This window comes from Diabrotica virgifera, chromosome 1 (genome assembly GCF_917563875.1).
Source record: "Diabrotica virgifera virgifera chromosome 1, PGI_DIABVI_V3a".
In the NCBI taxonomy this organism is placed as follows: Eukaryota; Metazoa; Arthropoda; class Insecta; order Coleoptera; family Chrysomelidae; genus Diabrotica; species Diabrotica virgifera.
Genome location: NC_065443.1, coordinates 59,801,867 through 59,821,338, shown reverse-complemented (window position 1 = coordinate 59,821,338; position 19,472 = coordinate 59,801,867). Strand labels below are relative to the sequence as shown.

General features: G+C 33.8%; 1 protein-coding gene across 1 annotated transcript in view; it reads left to right on the top strand.

Annotated features, from left to right (window-relative positions):
* LOC114331354 (leucine-zipper-like transcriptional regulator 1) overlaps window positions 1-19,472 on the top strand; it is a 75,694-nt gene that overhangs the window by 53,245 nt on the left and 2,977 nt on the right. The window contains exons 9-10 of the mRNA XM_028280902.2: window positions 10,472-10,681; window positions 11,773-12,057. Coding sequence (XP_028136703.1) covers window positions 10,472-10,681; window positions 11,773-12,057 — 495 coding nt within the window. The remainder of the gene's footprint in view (window positions 1-10,471; window positions 10,682-11,772; window positions 12,058-19,472) is intronic.

Here is a 19,472-nt window from a genome sequence, read left to right as displayed (position 1 = left end):
TAGCCGTTATCAAAGAGGCTTTACAAGAAGACTGATTTCAATCAAAACGCACCGAGAGATTGGTGTAAATATTCAAATATTTACACCGGAGTATGACTGACCTCTAACGGGGAATGATGAAATTAATGTCGACAACAATTCAAGCAAGCTGTTAGCCCAGATATAAATATCAAACGGACGACGCTTAGGAAAAATATTCCATCGATGCATCTCAGCTTGTCTATCCGAATCGTCATCATTTTTGTACTCGTATACTGAGTTAAGTGTAAAAACAAAATAAACGGTTTTGTTTTGATTCAAATCGAGTCTCTTGCCATTTGAATCAAGACGATTTGAATCAAAACGAAACCGTTTATTTTGTTTTTATACTTTAAGTTGGATTTATAGTTTGACATAGCGTAGACGTAGACGTAACGTAGACGCACTGGAAAAGTTCAACACCGAATTTTTTTTACTCTTGTTTATAAATGAACGTAAGCGCATGACGGGACGTAAGAGAAACGTAACGGAACGGAAGAGATGACCAACTTTCATCTTTTACAGTGCGTTTCTTACGTCTGGCCAATCATAAGGAACAATTTTGTTCTGTCACTCAAAGTGGACTCGCCCCCTCATCCCTTGTGTAAAAAGTTGTTTGTCAACATATTCGAATTTTGTTAATTATTTGTTACAATGGATGTTTTTATTAATTTAATAAAAATATATCATAGTGTAGTTTCAATATTTCAGATAAATATAAGTTGTTTATTAGCCTGTTAATTCGGGGTTATCCACACATCCGATAATTAAATCCAATGAACATTTTAAAGACCAGGAATCCAGGAAATGAAACAACATAGTTGGAAATTCCACGGCACCAAGGAGCATTCCTTCGTTTATTTCCTAATCCATTGTAACACACAAAACGGATAAATATTATAATAAATAATAGTATAAATAAATAAACACAAAGTTTGTTTACGGTTCGTATAATTTATAGGCTATGTTGTTGAATTAAGTCATTGTTTCTACTTATGCGCAAAAGTTCCGCTACGTCGAATTATAAATTGACATATTATTTTCTTAACGTCTCCAGTCCGTTTCTTACGTCTCCGTTGCGTCTACGTCTACGCTTCGTCAAACTATAAATCCAACTTTACTCAATATACGAGTACAAAAATGATGACGATTCGGATAGACAAGCTGAAATGCATCGATGGAATATTTTTCCTAAGCGTCGTCCGTTTGATATTTATATCTGGGCTAACAGCTTGCTTGAATCGTTTTCGACATTCATTTCATCGTTCCCCGTTAGAGGTTAGTCTAACCACTTCTTCTTCTTTTAGTGCCTATTCGTTTCGAATATTGGCGATCATTCTGGCTATAATTATTTTATTAACTGATGCTTTAAATAGATTAGTTGTTGTGGAGAACCATTTCCTCAGGTTCTTTAACCATGATATTCTTCTTCTCCTGTATTTAGTGCCGTTTCTCATTATTTGTCCGAGATATTCTAACTTTCTCCTTTTAATGGTATACATCACCTCTCTTCCTTTGCCCACTCTTCGTAATACGGTCTCGTTGGTTATCTTGTCCGTCCATGATATCCTTAGGATTCGCCTGTATAGCCACATCTCAAAGGTTCAAGTTTTTTCTCCATTGCTTCAGTGAGTGTCCAGGATTCAACTCCGTAATCCAATATTGAGAAGATATAACATCGTAGGAGCCTTATTTTTATCTCTAGATTAAGGTTGTGGCTTTTAAAGAGTTTGGCCATGTTATTGAATGCACTCCTAGCCTTCTCTATTCTACATTTTATTTCTTGTGAGTGATCCCATTGTTCTTTTACTATTGTTTCAAGATAGTTATACTGTTTTACTCGGTCCACTGGTGTATTATTGATAAGTAGTTGGGCGTCTCTAATTTTATTTTTCCTGATGATCATAAATTTAGTTTTTGATATATTTACTTGAAGTCCAAATCTTTCACTTACTTCATTTACTTTGTTTATTAGTTGCTGTAAACTGTTCAAACTGTCTGCAAAAATAACGGTGTCGTCTGCATAGCGGATGTTGTTTAGGCGTTCTCCATTTAGAAGTATTCCATGTTCGCAATTTTCCAAGGCTTCACTAAATATTTCCTCTGAATATAGGTGAAAGTATACAACCTTGTCTAACGCCTCGTAGAATCTGGATCGCTTCCGTTGGTTCACCTCCAAGATTCGTTCTTGTTGTGGCTGATTGGTTCCGGTATACATTTTGGGGTCTAGGACATTTCGGCGTCGCCGTTTCGGCGTGGCCATTTCGGCGTGGCCGTTTGGGCGTAGAGCCGTTTCGGCGTAGGCCGTTTCGGCGTCGGCCATTTCGGCGTCAGAGATTTTATTTTAGTTGACTAAATACCTACATTGGAGTCTATTAGTAAGACATTATTTTGAAAAAAATCTTTTAATATAGTTATTTAAATAGATACATTGGAGTCCATTGATCACAAAATTTTAATATTAATGGTAGATTTGTATATGTCAATTTTATACTTATGTGTGTGTGCTTGTTATTTAGCTCATAGTTAATGTAATATCTGTAATTGGCTTCTAGCTGTAGATATTATATATAAATAAATGAATAAACAAGATTTTGGAAAAATGAATATTTTATTTTAGTTATTATTTACATGTTATAATTAGATATGTGCTAGTCCAATTAAAAATCCTGAAACATTTATATTTACATACAAAACATTTATATTTAACCTACAAAACTTATTCACGAAATATTAATTAAAATAAAGTATTTACATGTTATAATTAGATATGTGCTAGTCCAATTAAAAATTCTGAAACATTTATACTTACATACAAGACATTTATATTTAACCTACAAAACTTATTCACGAAATATTAATTAAAATAAAGTACCTACTTACATATTATAATTATGTGCTAGTCCTCTTAAAAATTCTAAAACATCCCCGTTTGCATCAAAATTTCCCACAAGCCGTGAAATGCGATCATCTGCGTCTCTGTATTTTCTTAATTTCAATGGTGGGAGATTACCTGCCACAAGTTGCTCGAAATAGACATCTCGACCTTTCTGCACCTGACGCAGGCCATCTATAAATTTCCATATGGTTGGATGATCTGCTCCCAATTCCATCTTGAGTCTTCTATGGGCGGCCTCAGCGTGATTATTTGTCCGGTCTTCTCCATCCAGAGTTCTCTGGTAGAGGTTCCACATCCTTTGGGGAAATAAACTTGGTCTTCTGCCATTTCCTCTTCTGTTCATACGTCCAATATAGTAGTCTTCAAACCAGTCTACAAGTGGTTGGTGTTCAGCAGGTAGAGCTTCCGCTAGAACGGCAAAGGCATCATCTAAATGTTCGATAGGAACAAATGCTAATGCTGTCAACATTCTGCAATTTAAAGCGAATTGTGGATCAGCATTATACTCTCTCGTATATCCCATAGCAGCCACTTGTTTCTTCATATTTTGTGCCAAATGGAAAAAACATCCATTGATGTCGACGCCTGGAAAACAATCTTCCATTGCCTTAAATGCCGCCTGTTCGAAATCGCAATGGATTGCTCTGGGTTGCAAATTTGGTACAATTTGTCTGATCAATTCAAACATACGGGTATATGTGGATCTTGTTTTATTCGGCAGCATGGCATAAAATATTGGATGGACTCCATTATATTTTGTGGCCATAACTGTGTATACTTGTAAAAATAGAGATGGTGCTATAGCAAATGTACCGTCACCATACCACACATCTGAGGTCTGTAGATGTTGCAGCCACGATTCTCTCCCGAAAATCAAAATTCTTTGCAATCCTTCTCCATCATCTGCTAATAAAAAATTTTCTTCTACACCATCTTGTAACGTGTAAACACGATAAGACTCGGGAATTACTAACTCTTCAACAGTTGTCGGATTTGATGGGGCTGCATGAACTTCGTTACGTTTTCGTCTGATGAATTTTCTCATCGCGCCAGTGTTTGGGAGCCGACCATGACAAGCTTGACTTGTATTTCTCAGGCACTCATTGATTACCACTATTGTCCCTTCGTTTGTTTCTGTAGCACGCTTTTTCATTTTTGTAACAACTTGTGCTACTTCCACGTCCATCGCCGAGGAGTCGTGAGTGTGAACATTTACTTTCTTGATGACTTCACCATCTCTTGTATGTATTCTTGCTTTGCACGTTTGTTTCCTCTCACACCTCCAAAATTTTAGGGATTCATCGCTTTTACTAACAGCGTCAAAAACATACATGAAACCATCAGTGGTAAATTTCTCTCTTCCTCTGGTCGATAAAATTTTTCGTTCCATAGCTTAAAAATTCTTCGTCTGTATATCGTATAAATACTACTATGAAATATTATAAGACACTACATAAACTCTTAAACTGATCTCTGTTTATATAGCTGTACCCTCAATAATCCAACCAATCAAATCAATAATAGGTAGGTACCTACTTAAAATTTCCCTTAAGATTAAAAATCAACAAATTACTTGCATCTCTCGTTAATGACATTATAATGTAATTTTTGAAATCAACAACTAATTTAGTTTTCGAATATTTAAAATCAACAAATAACTTGCATCTCTCGTTAATGACATTATAATGTAATTTTTGAAATCAACAACTAATTGATACATGATAATGTCATTTGGAATTAACAGGTAATTTAGTTTTCGAGGAAATGTTAATAACATTATTATGTGATTTATAGAATTTTGTATTTAAATTTTCGAAGAAACTGCAATAAATATAGGGATAACTATTATTATACTAACTAATGGTAAATATTTTAAAAGCAGATTCCTTTCAAGAAAATATTGTATAATTTAATTTTTTTTAAAAATATACATTCTGCAAATATTTTTGCTTAAAAAAGATATTTTAACAATATTAAAATTCTCCGTCTATATACCATATAATGTATGTCTAATTAAAGTTGAAAAATGTCAGTTATCATCTAATTAGCTCTGGGACAATTAAGAGAACAGCAATTATTATTAATATGCATTAATAAAAAATCCAATATAGGTATTTGCAGAATAAAATATAACAAAATGTTTATAAAAGAAATATATTTAGTTTATTTTTCTACTTGACCATTAATGTTAAAATTGTGTGACCAATGAACTCCAATGTATTTAAATAACTATATTAAAAGATTTTTTTCCAAAAAATTGCCTGACCAATAAACCTCAATGTAGGTATTTAGTCAATTAAAATAAAACTTCTGACGCCGAAATGGCCGACGCCGAAACGGCCTACGCCGAAACGGCCTACGCCGAAACGGCTCTACGCCCAAACGGCCACGCCGAAATGGCCACGCCGAAACGGCGACGCCGAAACGTCCCATTCCGTACATTTTGTATTCTACGTCGGTCTTTTTCATCCATTTGGGCTTTTGTTAGAACACCTATCATTTTTCGGTGTTGAACTGTATCAAATGCTTTTTGGCAGTCCACAAAGCAGGTGTAAATATCGCAAGTCATATCTCTGCATCTTTGAAATAAAACCTGTAGACTAAACACTGCATCTCTTGTACCTACGCCTTTCATGAATCCAAACTGTGTGTCTTGTATTCTCTCTTCGCATAGTTTGTATATTCTACGATGTATAATTTTAAGAAAAAGTTTTAATGTATGGCTCATTAGACTTATTAGCCTATATTCTCCGCACTTTTTTGCTCCCTGTTTCTTTGGTAAGGTAATAAATTCTGAAACTAGCCAATATTTTGGGATATTGCCTGTGTCATAGATATTATTGAAGATTTTACATATAGTAGAGGATACGATATAAGGTCGAACTGCACCGATCTGTTTAATGGAAAAAAATTATTTTATATATAAATTAGTATGTTAAACATTATAAAAAACAAGGGGTGCCTAATATAATCCTGTTATGACTATAATTAATTAGTAATTAAAAAATGATTTTTTTTATAAATTTGACTGACGTGTTTAACAAAAAAAATTAACACTATCAGTAAGTGCAAAGCCTATAGGATATGTAAAAATAGGGTTGCCTGTAAAAAGCCTGTTCTAAATGGGGGTTGCCTAATTTTTAAAATTTTACAGCTTCTACTTATGGATAATTGAACATGTGTAAAACTTTGTTATTACTAATTTTACGAAAAAAAGTTACTTACTTACTTAGTCCTAAGCATTTCTACCTTTAGGTGTAAGGCTGGTGGAGTTGAGTTTGGCATTGTAGTCTCCATGCTTTCCGATCTTGCGTTAGGTTTCTTGCACTTTCCAATGTCAATCCCTTCTTCTCGATTTCTTTCCTGATTTCATCTACCCACATAACTCTTGGTCTTCCTCTTTTGTTTTTCCCCTGCACTCTCGTTTCGAACACTCGTTTTGTAAGCCTCTCGTTCGACATTCTACACACGTGCCCGAACCATCTTAGTTGTCCCTCCACTATTTTTTCATTGATTGGTTCCAGTTTTAGGTTTTGTCTAATTGTTTCGTTTCGTATTTTGTCTGTCCTCTTTCTGTTTTCTATTTTCCTCAGAAATCTCATTTCCATAGCATTGACTCTGGATTTTTGTCTCCCCGTCAATGTCCATGTCTCGCTGCTATACATGATTGTTGGTCTGACTACTGATTTAACGACTGCCGTTTTTACTTTCTCCGGTATCTCTTTTTTCCCCAAAAATGTTGTTTTCATAGCGTTAAATAAGCTTGCTGTTCGTCCCATTCTCTCGTTTATTTCCATGTCTTGTTTACCATTTGCTTCGATTATTACTCCTAGGTATTTAAAATATTCCACTTGCTCTAGTTGTTTCCCCTCTAATTCTATTGCGTGTGTATTCCTCGTATTTGAAATTATCATTGTTTTTGTTTTCTCTGTATTAATTTTCATATTTATGTTTGATAGTTCTTCTTCTAGAATTTCAAGATTGTTCTGTAAGTCTTCTCTGGTTTCTGCTATCAATACCATGTCGTCTGCAAATAGTAGCTCCGATAGTTGAGTCCGTTTCATTTGCCAGTATCCTAATGTTAGTTTTTTCATTCTTCTCTTGGCTTTCTTTATCGCTTCATCCAGTACCACTGAGAATAGCAGTGGACTCAGCACTCATCCCTGTTTGACGCCTTGACTTGTAGTAAATTCTCTGGATTCCTCGTCATTGGTTTTTATTGTATTTGTATTATTTTTGTACATATCCTTTATTACTTCTATTATGTGTCTGTCGACTCCCCTTTCTTTTAGTGTCTTCCATACGTCCTTTCTTCGGATTCTGTCAAACGCCTTTTCCAGGTCAATGAAGCACATATGTATCTCTCTATTCTTCTTGATTACCTTCTCACTTACTTGTCTTAATGTGAATATTAGGTCTTGCGTGCTTCTGTCCTTCCTGAATCCACACTGTGTGTCTTCCATAGTTGTTTCTATTTGGGTTTTTATTCTTGTCTCTATTATTCTTGCGAAAACCTTCCCAGGGATACTTGATATGGTGATACCTCGGTAATTATTACAGTTTCTGTCAAAAAATGTTAATTTCGGCCAAGAGTGACTTCGGCCTTTCGAAAATTGTTATTATAAAACGGTATTAATAATCAAAAAATATGTTTTAGTGCGCAATTACATCATTATAATTAAAAGAAATTTGCAAATTTTTCTGAAATTCGATTTCTAAACTTCATTTTTATTTCTTACAAGTAGGATAACTCTTTTATTATCAATTTTGCTAACGAAAAAAAGCAATTGTTCATAAATAGCTTTGAATTGTCTAAAACCTAAGGTGCAGCCATCTTCAATTTTATATACTGTATACGAGGTATATAAAAAAAAATTTGAATTTCGCTCCGGAGAAAAGTTATTCAGTATTAAATATATGTTGCAATATAGAAGAATATCCTTATAATTTGAAATATTCTGAAATATATAAAGGTATAAAGAATCTCTTAAGCGAAATTCATTGGCAAAATCGGCAAACTTGGCAAAATTGGCAAAAAGGAAAACTCGCAATATATGTATATATAATTACAAGTACTATGAAATATCCAATAATTTGGAAACTTATTTATATTAGATTAATTTAAAAAACTGTAAACATTAAATATTAAATATATTATATATTATTCATTATAAATAAACCATTTAAATGTCGGTATAAATTGCAACCAGAAAGCAACACATAGTTACTTGAAACGTTTATCTTTTTCAAGGATGTAAATATAAATGAACAATGTCAGTTGTCAAAAATTTCAAATTAAAAAATAAAAAATAATTATTAGATATTTTATTCAGTACAAGAATTTTATTATTCAAAACCATAAGTTATGGACCATGGACGTTAAATGTGTAGACAATGAGACGACTTAACGCCTTTGAAATGTGGACCTTTAGAAGAATTGTGAGGGTTTCCTGGGTAGATAGAGTTACGGACAATGAAGTACTGAGAAGAATAGGTAAAGAGAAGGAAGTTGAACTTACAATTAAAGAAAGAAGGCTACAGGAACTCGGAAATGTGATGATTTTATTTCAATTTATGCATATAATATACCTAAAAGCACCTAAACTATTAAATTTGAAGTTTGAACTCTTGACAAAACCGCATCCATAGAAAAAGTACAGTGTACAACACATGAGAAAATTACATATTTCTCCCTCGCTTCTCCTCGGCTCGTGCCAACAAATGTCTGCGCTCGTGAAAAATATGTCGTTTTTTCTCATTTGTTGTACAGTATACTATTCCTTACAGTAAGAAAATAAGATTTCCATACAGATATTTTTCGTTTCCAGGCAACAGCTAAATATATGGAAATATCGAACGTTTCTTTCAAAAAAGTTGTCAAAAATGTCTAAATTCCTGACCGATTTTCGGATTTGTATTGAAAAATATATTATAATACATTTCAATATTTAATGTTTACAGTTTTTTTTAATTAATCTAATATAAATATATTTCCAAATTATTGGATATTTCATAGTACTTGTAATTATATAAGTACCTACATATATTGCGAGCTTTTGGCAGTGATTTTCCTTTTTTGCCAATTAATTTCGCTCAAGAGTTGTTTCATACTTTTATATTTCAGAATATTCCAATTTTAAGGATATAATTCTATATTGCAACATATTTTTAATGCTGAATAACTTTTTTCCCGAGCGAAATTCATATTTTTTGACATACCCCGTATAATATTTATAAAATTGATGATGGCTGCACCTTAGGTTTTAGACAATTCAAAGCTCTTTATGAACAATTGTTTTTTTTTTCGCAAAATTGATAATAAAAGAGTTATCCTACTTGTAAGAAATAAAAATGAAGTTTAGAATCTAATTTCAGAAAAATTTGTAATTTTTTTTTAATTATAATGATGTAATTGCGCACTAATACATATTTTTTGATTATTAATACCGTTTCATAATAACAATTTTCGAAAGGTCGAAGTCACTATTGACCGAAATTAACATTTTTTGACATAACTCGTATAAGATTGACAAAATTTGACATCTGATGGTTGAATCATAGGATTTACATCATGCAGAACTTTTTATAAAGAATAACTTTTTTCGTAAAATTAGTAATAACAAAGTTTTACACATGTTCAATTTTTCCTTAGTAGACGCTGTAAAATTTTAAAAATTAGGCAACCCCCATTTAGAACAGGCTTTTTACAGGCACCCCTATTTTTACATATCCTATAGGCTTTGCACTTACCGATAGTGTTAATTTGTTTTGTTAAACACGTCAGTCAAATTTATAAAAAAAAATCATTTTTTAATTATTAATTAATTATAGTCAGAACAGGATTATATCAGGCACCCCTTGTTTTTTATAATGTTGAACATACTAATTTACATATAAAATTATTTTTTTCCATTAAACCGATCGGTGCAGTTCGACCTTATATCGGATCTTAGACTAATAGTATTCGTAAAGATTCATCATCAAGAAGTGTAAGAAATTCAGATTGTACTCCGTCTGGTCCTGGAGCCCTACCTTCTTTTAGTGATATTATGGCTGCTCTTATTTCTGCCACTAGTATAGGTGGTCCAGTTTCCGTAGGTATTGGGGACTGGTTCTCCCTCTCATCAAAAAATAAACTAACCTAACTAGTCTAACCACACTCCGGTGTAAATATTTGAATATTTACGCCAATCTCTCGGTGCGTTTTAATTGAAATCAGTCTTCTTGCAAAGCCTCTTTGATAACGGGTAGACCCAGAAACACGGTGTCAGAGGATGGCAAGAGACTCGATTTGAATCAAAACGAAACTGTTTATTTTGTTTTTACACTTTACTCAGTATACGAGTACAAAAATGATGACGATTCGGGTAGGCAAACTGAGATGCATCGATGGAATATTTTTTCTAAGCGTCGTCCGTTTAACATTTATATCTGGGCTAACAGCTTGTTTGAATCGTTGTCGACATTCATTTCATGTTTTATATTTGTTTTGTTTAAAATAATAAATATCCATATGATATCTCGACAGATTAATTTAGAATATATTTGTTGCAGCCTAACAATGACACCCAGTTCGATACAGCTGGTGGTTCCCTGGAACAAGATATGGCGATGTTTCTGAGAGTGACAGGTAAAGAATTCTGTGATATAGATCTGAAGTTGGATGGGAACCTTATCTCTGCTCACAAAACCATTTTGGCTGCGCGCTGTGGATACTTCGAGGCTATGTTCAGATCGTTTATGCCCGCAGATAGCAAAGTAAATGTAAGTTTTTTAATGTGATAAGTAAGTCTTTCACGTGGAACTATTAAAAGATATATGTAAATTAAAAGTTCGTGATGAATTAAGAAGTAACTTAAATAATAAAAATAAAGCTGTGTGGAATCTTGTTAACAAGGTGATTGGCAGGAAGTGTATCGAAAAAATATAACATTAACTAAAGCTTAGTTATGTTCAGTATTTTAATATGTTTGGCTTTGTTTTAAACAGCTCCAGTATTATATTTATAATTACATAATTTGTATATAGTAAGTGAGTGTATAAATTGGTAATTTGTGTATAAATTGGTAATTTGAATGTGATAAATGCAAAAATGAAAAAATATGGTGTAGTAATAATTTTTTCAATCTCAGTTTTATCTGGTTACCTGTACAAATGTTTTCATTTCTACCTTCTGCCTTTCTAAATTATTGTTACCTAGGCAACAAGAAACAAATAATTATTTAACAAATAAATTATATTTAAAATTTATGATACTCGAAAAATTGTCGTAAATTTTGTTCAGTAAATTTTAAAATGTAAGTGCATAAAGGATCTATGTACAATTTTTATATATAAAAAATATATAATAAATATATTTTTTTAAGTTTTTTTAATAGTGTTAATAAATATATTAGTTTTAGGACTACCTATCCTATAAATTTAGTCTATTTATATCTTATAGTAAAAAACTTCTAGTACTTTAACTTCATTTTTCTCAATAACTTGCAAATGCCACATAGACCCTTCATGCACTTGTGCCTTCAATTATCAGTTTATCAGTAATATTGTTCTTAATATGAATGAAAATTAAACTTCCATCACGTTATGTCTATTGTCTAGCAGCTGATTGTCATTTGTCTTTAGATATTTTTCGACCAACCAAAATTACAGTTTGATCAAACTGACCTTGAAAAGTGGAAGATCCACTATTTTTTACAGGGTTTTGATCAAACTCAGTGTATGACGTCACTTGCCGTCGCTTTTCGGTTTGCTCAAACTAGTTTGATAAAATTATTTGACCGTCTGACATGGACTTTACAATACTGCTGACCTACAATCTCTTGAACCGTTAAAAATAAATTGCTAATTTTTAGATACAAATCGGGGAAATGATTCCATCAAAGGAATCATTCGACTCCCTCCTACGGTACATATATTATGGAGACGTCAACATGCCACCTGAAGATTCTCTCTATCTCTTCTCTGCACCTTTCTTCTATGGTTTTACCAACAATCGGCTCCAAGCATTTTGTAAACAGAATCTCGAGATGAATGTCACTTTTGAGAACGTCATTCAAATTTTGGAAGCGGCGGATAAAATGCAAGCTACGGACATGAAGAAGTATGCTTTGGATTTGATTGTTCATCATTTTACTAAGGTAAGCGACGTTAATAATAACTCAGACATTCTCCACCGACCGCTATTTTATCTACATTAATTATTTTTCTTTAGAAATACTTTTTCCGTTTGTCTTATACTCTTAATTCGAGCCTTACATTTTGCTCTCTAGTATAGGGTTTCGTCCCAATGGGGTTGGGGCCCAATGATGCTTTAGTCTTGCAGTGCTATTTAAAAATGCAGAGATCAGACAGTATGTGTTTATATGTGTTTCGCAGATTATAAAAAAGCTTTTGACAGAGTAAAACATGCCAAGCTCATTAACCTGTATTGGAAACAGATAGCCTTAGTAAAAATGAGCGAAAACCTACCCAGTAGTATCACCATAACAAGAGGAATGCACCAGGGTTGTGTTCTGTCACCTGTTCTCTACAACCTTTATTCTGAAGAAGTGTTCCAGAACGCACTCTTCTCTTTAACCTTTATTCTGAATAAGTGTTCCAGAACGCACTGGAAAACATCCAAGAATTAAAGTTAAAAGAAGGTTGATCAACAACCTAAGATATGCCGATGATACCTGTCATCCTGGCAGACACCCCGGAAGGACTTCAACGACTCCTAAGCGCAGTAACAGAAGCTGCTTCTGGTCTTAACATCAACACCAGTAAAATGAAAGCAATGGCTTTTGGCAAACGCCCAAATCTACAAACTAACATTAAAATTTATAACACCGCCATGGAAGACGTCAATAAATTTAAATACGTCATGGATAACCAAAGATAATGAGGTTGAAATCCGATCTCTAATTAAATGTTCAAGATCTGCATTCCTTAAAAGGAAACACCTTTTGAATAATACAACTCTGTGTATTCACAGAGGATACCTGTATACGAAGTATCGATTCATGAAAACACATATATTTTATATTCTAGACTAGACTCTTATATGGGATAAAGGTATGGATAATGAACCTAAGTAATATTGGAGGCCTTCGAGATGTGGGTATTTAGAAGACTCATAAAAATACAATGTACGGACCATGTCACTTAGGAGACAGTATTACGTAAAATGGGCCATGGCAGAGAGCTTTTTAACATTATCAAGAAGCCCAAAACCAGTTATCTAGTACATGTGTACCGGGGAAGACATTATGAGCTCTTAAGGTTGTTTGTTGATGGATGGGAAATTGAAGGAAGCAGAGGTCCAGGTAGGAGAAGATGTTTATGGTTGAAAAACATCAGAGAGTGGACGGGTCTCGATAGTCAATCCTTATTGAGAACCGTACAGGATAGAGAAAGATTTGTCAAAATTGTTACCGGCCTTCAGAAACGAAGAGGGCCATTCTAAGAAGAAGTATAGGGATTTCTTGTAAAAATATTTTCAATATTATTATTGATTTTCAAGATCACTATTCATCTTCTTAGAAATTTTTGGAAACGCTCAATCTAATCAAAAACACACACGAGTAAACACTTTTTTTATATTAAATTTGGTGCTTCGGCAAACATGAACATTGGTACGAAGCGGCTGGTATACCTACATTATACAGGGTATATCATTAATAATGTCCAATATCTGAGTTGTAGATTCTAGACCTCAGAATATTAAGATTTAACCCAAATTGCTTAAATAAAATATGGCTCCTTACTGAGTTACAGGGTGTTTGATTTAAAAATTTAAAAATTATTTTTGCCCAGTACTTTAAAACTATTTGGCGTATCCGTATCATACTTGGCAGAAAGTGTGGCTACTATATACCCTGCTAAATTATGATAAATAAACGTTTCTAGGTACCACCAGAGGGGTACGACAGGGGATAGTGAATGGTTGACCCTTCTCAAATTCTACGCCACTCTCTGAATTACTATTTTAGCGCAATTTTTCGATTCTCCAATACTTGTATGTAAACAATATACTCTATGTAAAAACAAAAAACCATAAAATCCTTTATAAAAGGTATATTTGTTAAAATCCCTTTACAGGGCTACATCACAGAACAGAACTAGTTTTCAAACAGACCGGTCATCATCAGTGTTTGCTTGAATCTAACATGCTAACCACTAAAGTAAAAAATATTTGGGTAAAAACCCTTTACAATTAATCCGTCATAGGAACAGAGATAAGATGTGAATTTAAACATGGATGTTACAAATATTTTTTACTTTGGTGGTTAGCATGTTAGATTTAAGCAAATACTGATGATGATCGGTCAACCGATTGAAAACTAGTTCTGTTCTGTGATGTAGCCCTGTATAGGGATTTTAACAAATATACCTTTTATAAAGGATTTTATGTTTTTTTGTAATAAATGGTATACAGCCAACTAAAGGAAAATTTTTTTCCTCGTGGACTTTCTATGTAAATAATATACTCTTCATTATTAATGATTAATTCATTAGTTTTCGAGATATTTGAATAGTATATCAAAGTATCAGTCTTTCAACTAAATTTTTTTTGTATAATAAATCCAGGAAGGCTTCCTTTATAAATGCTGGATGTATGTCGAGTTTGTTATAAACAATAAGAGAGGTGTTGACTAAATAACGGTGTTTGGTCAGGTTTGGGATGAGTAGCGATGAGATAATTGGCGTGAGGAGAGGTGCATCATCATCACGTAGCGCTACAACCTTGGGTGGGTCCTGGCTGCCTGTACAACTTTCTTCCAATTTGTTCGGTCTTCCATCAACCTAGGGTCAAATGGGATGTTCATTTTTCGGAGATCTGCTTGGATGTTACTCTCCATCGCATTCTGGGACGTTCGAGTGGTCTTTTGCCTGTAGGAATCTCCTCTTATACCAGTCTTACAAGTCTCTCGTTATGAAGTCTGTGCACGTGGCCTGCCCATCTTAGACGCTGTGATTTAATTTTTTGGACAATACCGGTGTCATTGTAGAGTTCTTTTAATTCGAAGTTGGTTATGATCCTATACTGGTTTGTGTTAATGTCGTGGTGAGGTCCGAAAATTTTTCTAAGTATTTTTCGTTCACAACGTCTGAGCTTTTCTTCGTTTGATTTGGTCATGGTCCACGTTTCGCAACCATATGTTAGTACAGGTCTTATGTTTTAAGTCATATGTTTCGATTAGAGATTTGAACCATATTTTCTTTGAATGCAAAATTAACGAGAGATATAAAAATCAATTGTATTACAATTTACGACAAACACAAGTTCATTTTCCAATTAGTATAGAATATCTACTAAGTTGTCATAAAATGGAAATATTTAAATTACTCATAAACTACTTGAAAGAAACAAATATAGTCATTTGAGTCAGATAGGTGGGAATATAACAAAACTAATAAATTGAGGTAAAAATAAAATAAAAATCTGTGGCTAACGGACCCGCATCCAAGCCATTTTTTCACACACACACACTTAGTACAGGTCTGGCGATGGATTTATAGATTTTGATCTTGGAACTTCTTGTAAGATTTTTTGATTTTATAAGCTTATCCAGTGCGAATAGACAGCGATTTGCTCATTGGATTCTGTCTTTTATTTCTTAAGTAACATCGTTGTCAGCTGTGATTACGGCCCCCTGATACTTAAAACGTTGTACTCTTTCGAAATTGAAGGTGCTGACCGTCACATTTTGTCCTATCCTGTCTCTTCGTGTCGTTCTATTTATACACATATATTTTCGTCTTCTCTTCATTAATCCTCAGCCCTACTTCGCTTGTTGCTCCTTCCACCTTGTTGAAAATGGCTTTTGTGGATAGGATGGAGTCTCCAACGAGATCAATGTCATCTGCGTATGCTAGTAATAACTTGGGACCTTGAACCGATAGCAGTTCTGTTTTTATTTCGGCCGACCTCATGGCTTTTTCTAATACAAGGTTAAAGAGTAGTGGAGATAACGCATCACCCTGTTTGAGTCCACTGTTGATTTCGAAGCTGTCAGACAGTTTATTATTTACACGTACTTTTGATATTCCACCCTCCATACAGACTTTGAGGAGAGGTTGACGTCATTTAATAAAGGGGTAAGAAGTTGAGGGAAGGTTTTATTGCTGAGGGAGAGAGGTTGCTGACAGAAGGGTCGGATACAAAGGTAGCCAGAAGGTGAATTGCCAGTGTTTCAAATTGAATATGAAATTTGCCTGTTTTCCTGTTGCTTTGATTATTTTTTCGGCCAAAACAATATACAGTGGAACCCCGATAAGTCGGCCCCCGATAAGCCGGAAGTCCGGCTAACCCGGACCGATTTTCATCAGATAAACATTTTGATTTTCAATATTTTGTATTTTTCAATTTAATTGTGGCTTATTTCCAATCAAAATAGTTAATTATCAGACAATCCTTTCAACAATAAAAATGTATGTAATATAATATTTGAGAGATAATGTGTATGTGCGTAATTTGAACTATACGATATTAAAAATGATTCATAGCACACGCCGAAGAAACAACAGCCACCTGTCTGTAGTATCTATTCCTTTTTATTTCAAACTGTCAGCATTGTTTAGGAAAGACTATTTAAAAAATTCTTTTATAAACAATGGTCTTTAGTATTGTGTGTCTTGTATTGTTCGCTTCCATTTGCTGACGTTTGGGTTTGGTGTTTTTTAGTAATTTTAATGAGTAGGTATTACTGTGAATACTGTGCATATATTTATAAATATATTTCATGTTATTTCAATTCTAACGGAGTTTATCTGTAAGTATACCGTATTTTATTAATTTTTACCATATTCTCCGGCTATCTCGGATTTTCGATAACCCGGATCGGTCGCGGTCCCGATTAATCCGAGTTATCGAGGTTCCACTGTACATGTTTTCTTCTTTGTGTGCCGTGCTTGTTTTCAAGCGTTGGCTATCGGCGTATTAACAAACTGATAAAATGTTTCTCGGTCGGCAGCTATATGAAACAATTCCTCGACCGTTCGACCTGTCCATTGTCTAATGTTACGCAGCCAGGACAATTGTTTTCTTCCAACCCAGCGTTTTCCTTCTATTTTGCCCTGAATGATCAACCGGAGTAAGCGATACGTAGGTCCTCTCATTATATGACCGAAATATTGAACCTTTCTCATTTTTATGACGTTGATTCTGAGCATACGACGGTAACACAACTCGAACGCTTCTAATTTGTTGAGATTCTTCACTTTTATTGTCCAAGTTTCACGTCCATAGAACAAAACGGACCAGACGTAGCACTTTAGTACTTTTAGACGTGTGGTCAATGAAAGACTTCGACTGCTCAATACAGAAAGCCAGCTAATAAAGTGTTTTCGGGCAAGTTCTATTCTGGTCGAAATTTCATCATCACTTTCAACCCTGCATCAATCCAGCTACCCAGATATCTAAAGTGTTCAACCCTTTCCAGGATTTTGTTATATAATTTTAGTACTGAGTCTTCGATATTAATTTTTCTGACAATCATCCATTTTGTTTTCTTTGCGTTGATTATTAAGCCCTTTGCAATGCATTCGTTCGTTACAGCGTTCAACAGGGTATAAAGGTCTTCCAGACTCTCTGCCATTATGTCGGTGTCATCTGCGTATCTGATGTTATTAATGATTTCACTACCGATTTTAATACCTTCACGACGATTATTTAACGCTTCATCAAAAATTGGTTCGGTGTAGGCATTGAACAATGTCGGTAACATAACACATCCCTGTCTGACACCACGTTTAATAGAAACTTTAGCTGAAACTTCTTGGTCCAACTTAATACAAGCGGTCTGATTGTACCGGGTGTCCCAATATGAATGGCTCTCGGCCTTATCTAAGGAACTGTTTATAGTACAGCTTTGAGAAAACAATATTTATAACAAAAGTTGCCTCGGGAAAAGCCTGGAAATTATTTTCGTAATTGTATTTTGTATGTCCACCGCTAGAGGGCGTAATTGAATATCAAAAATTAAAAAATCAAAATCTTACAAAATTTGCCTAATGAAAGGGCACTGGAAATCCAATAATCGTATTCTTCATAAAATTCTGCGCATATTTGATTTCACAAGTTTAAGTCTACCTTTGCAATGAACAGGTGGGGGTGAGTGGGAACCCTCTTATGAAGAAATGGCTGTAAATCCGGTTCTGCTAAATCGAATTTTGCATACCTGGTCTTGTTGAAAGCAGCTCTTTTTCGTCAATGTAAGAGTCTTATTTTCGAAATAGCCTAATAAGTAATGTGCCAGCTAGTAGGCGTTATTTAATTATTTTCGCAAATCCAGTTTCCCTTGGAAAATATTTAATACAAGTATGCATTTTTAATCCTGTATTACAAAATTAGACCAAATTATCAACATAATACCGAAAACCGCATGTCGATACCTTTTTTATATCTCGAGATATCTTAAGAAACGTGTAAATTTTAAACAACTGTTACCGTCACCCGTAAACGAAGTTAAGGAAAAGTAGTGTGCTATGGAAAAAACAAAGAAACATTTTCCAAATGTAAATGTATATAATTAATTAAAACAACAATAAGACAAACAACACTATAAAATATAACAAAGAAATAAAAGCAACTACTTACTTAGTGACGACCTAAATGTTCAAATTGTTGTCCATTATTTTCGATACAAGAATTTACTCTATCAAGAGTAGATTGAACAGCAGTCTCAATTCAATTTCTGCTTTCGCAATGCTTTGAATGGCGTTTCGTATTCTGTAGATTCTAGATCATGTTTTCTCGAATAGTGGGCCTATCGGCAAAAACAAGGTCTTTAATCCGTCCCCATAAATAAAAGTCTAAAACTGTTAAATCTGTTGCTATTCAATCTAGAGCTTGCATCGAAAATGATGGGCAACAATTTGAACGTTTAGGCAGTCACTAAGACTAAGTAAGTAGTTGCTTTTATTTATTTGTTATATTTTATAATGTTGTTTGTCTTATTGTTGTTTTAATTATTTATATAAGTTTACATCTGAAAAATGTTTATTTGTTTTTTCCATAGCACACTACTTTTCCTTAACCTCGTTTACCGCTGACAGTAACAGTTATGTTTAAAATTTACACATTTCTTAAGATATCTCGAGATAGAAAAAAGGTACTGACATGCGGTTTTCGGTATTATGTTGATAATTTGGTCTAATTTTGTAATACAGGATTAAAAATGCATACTTGTATTTAATATTTTCCAAAGAAAACTAGATTTCTGGCAATAATTAAATAACGCCTCCTAGCTTGCATATTGTTTATTAGGCTATTTCGAAAATAAGACACTTACATTGACGAAAAAGAGCTGTTTTCAACAAGACCAAGTATGCAAAATTCGATTTAGTAGAACCGGACTTACAGCCGTTTTTTCATAAGAAGGTTCCCACTCACCCTCACCTCTTATTTGCAAAGGTAGACTTAAACTTGTGATATCAAATATACGCAGAATTTTATGACGAATACGATGATTGGATTTCCAGTACCCCTTCATTTGGTAAATTTTGTAAAATTTTGATTTTTAAATTTTTTATATTCAAGTACGCCCTCTAGCGGTGGACCTACAATTAT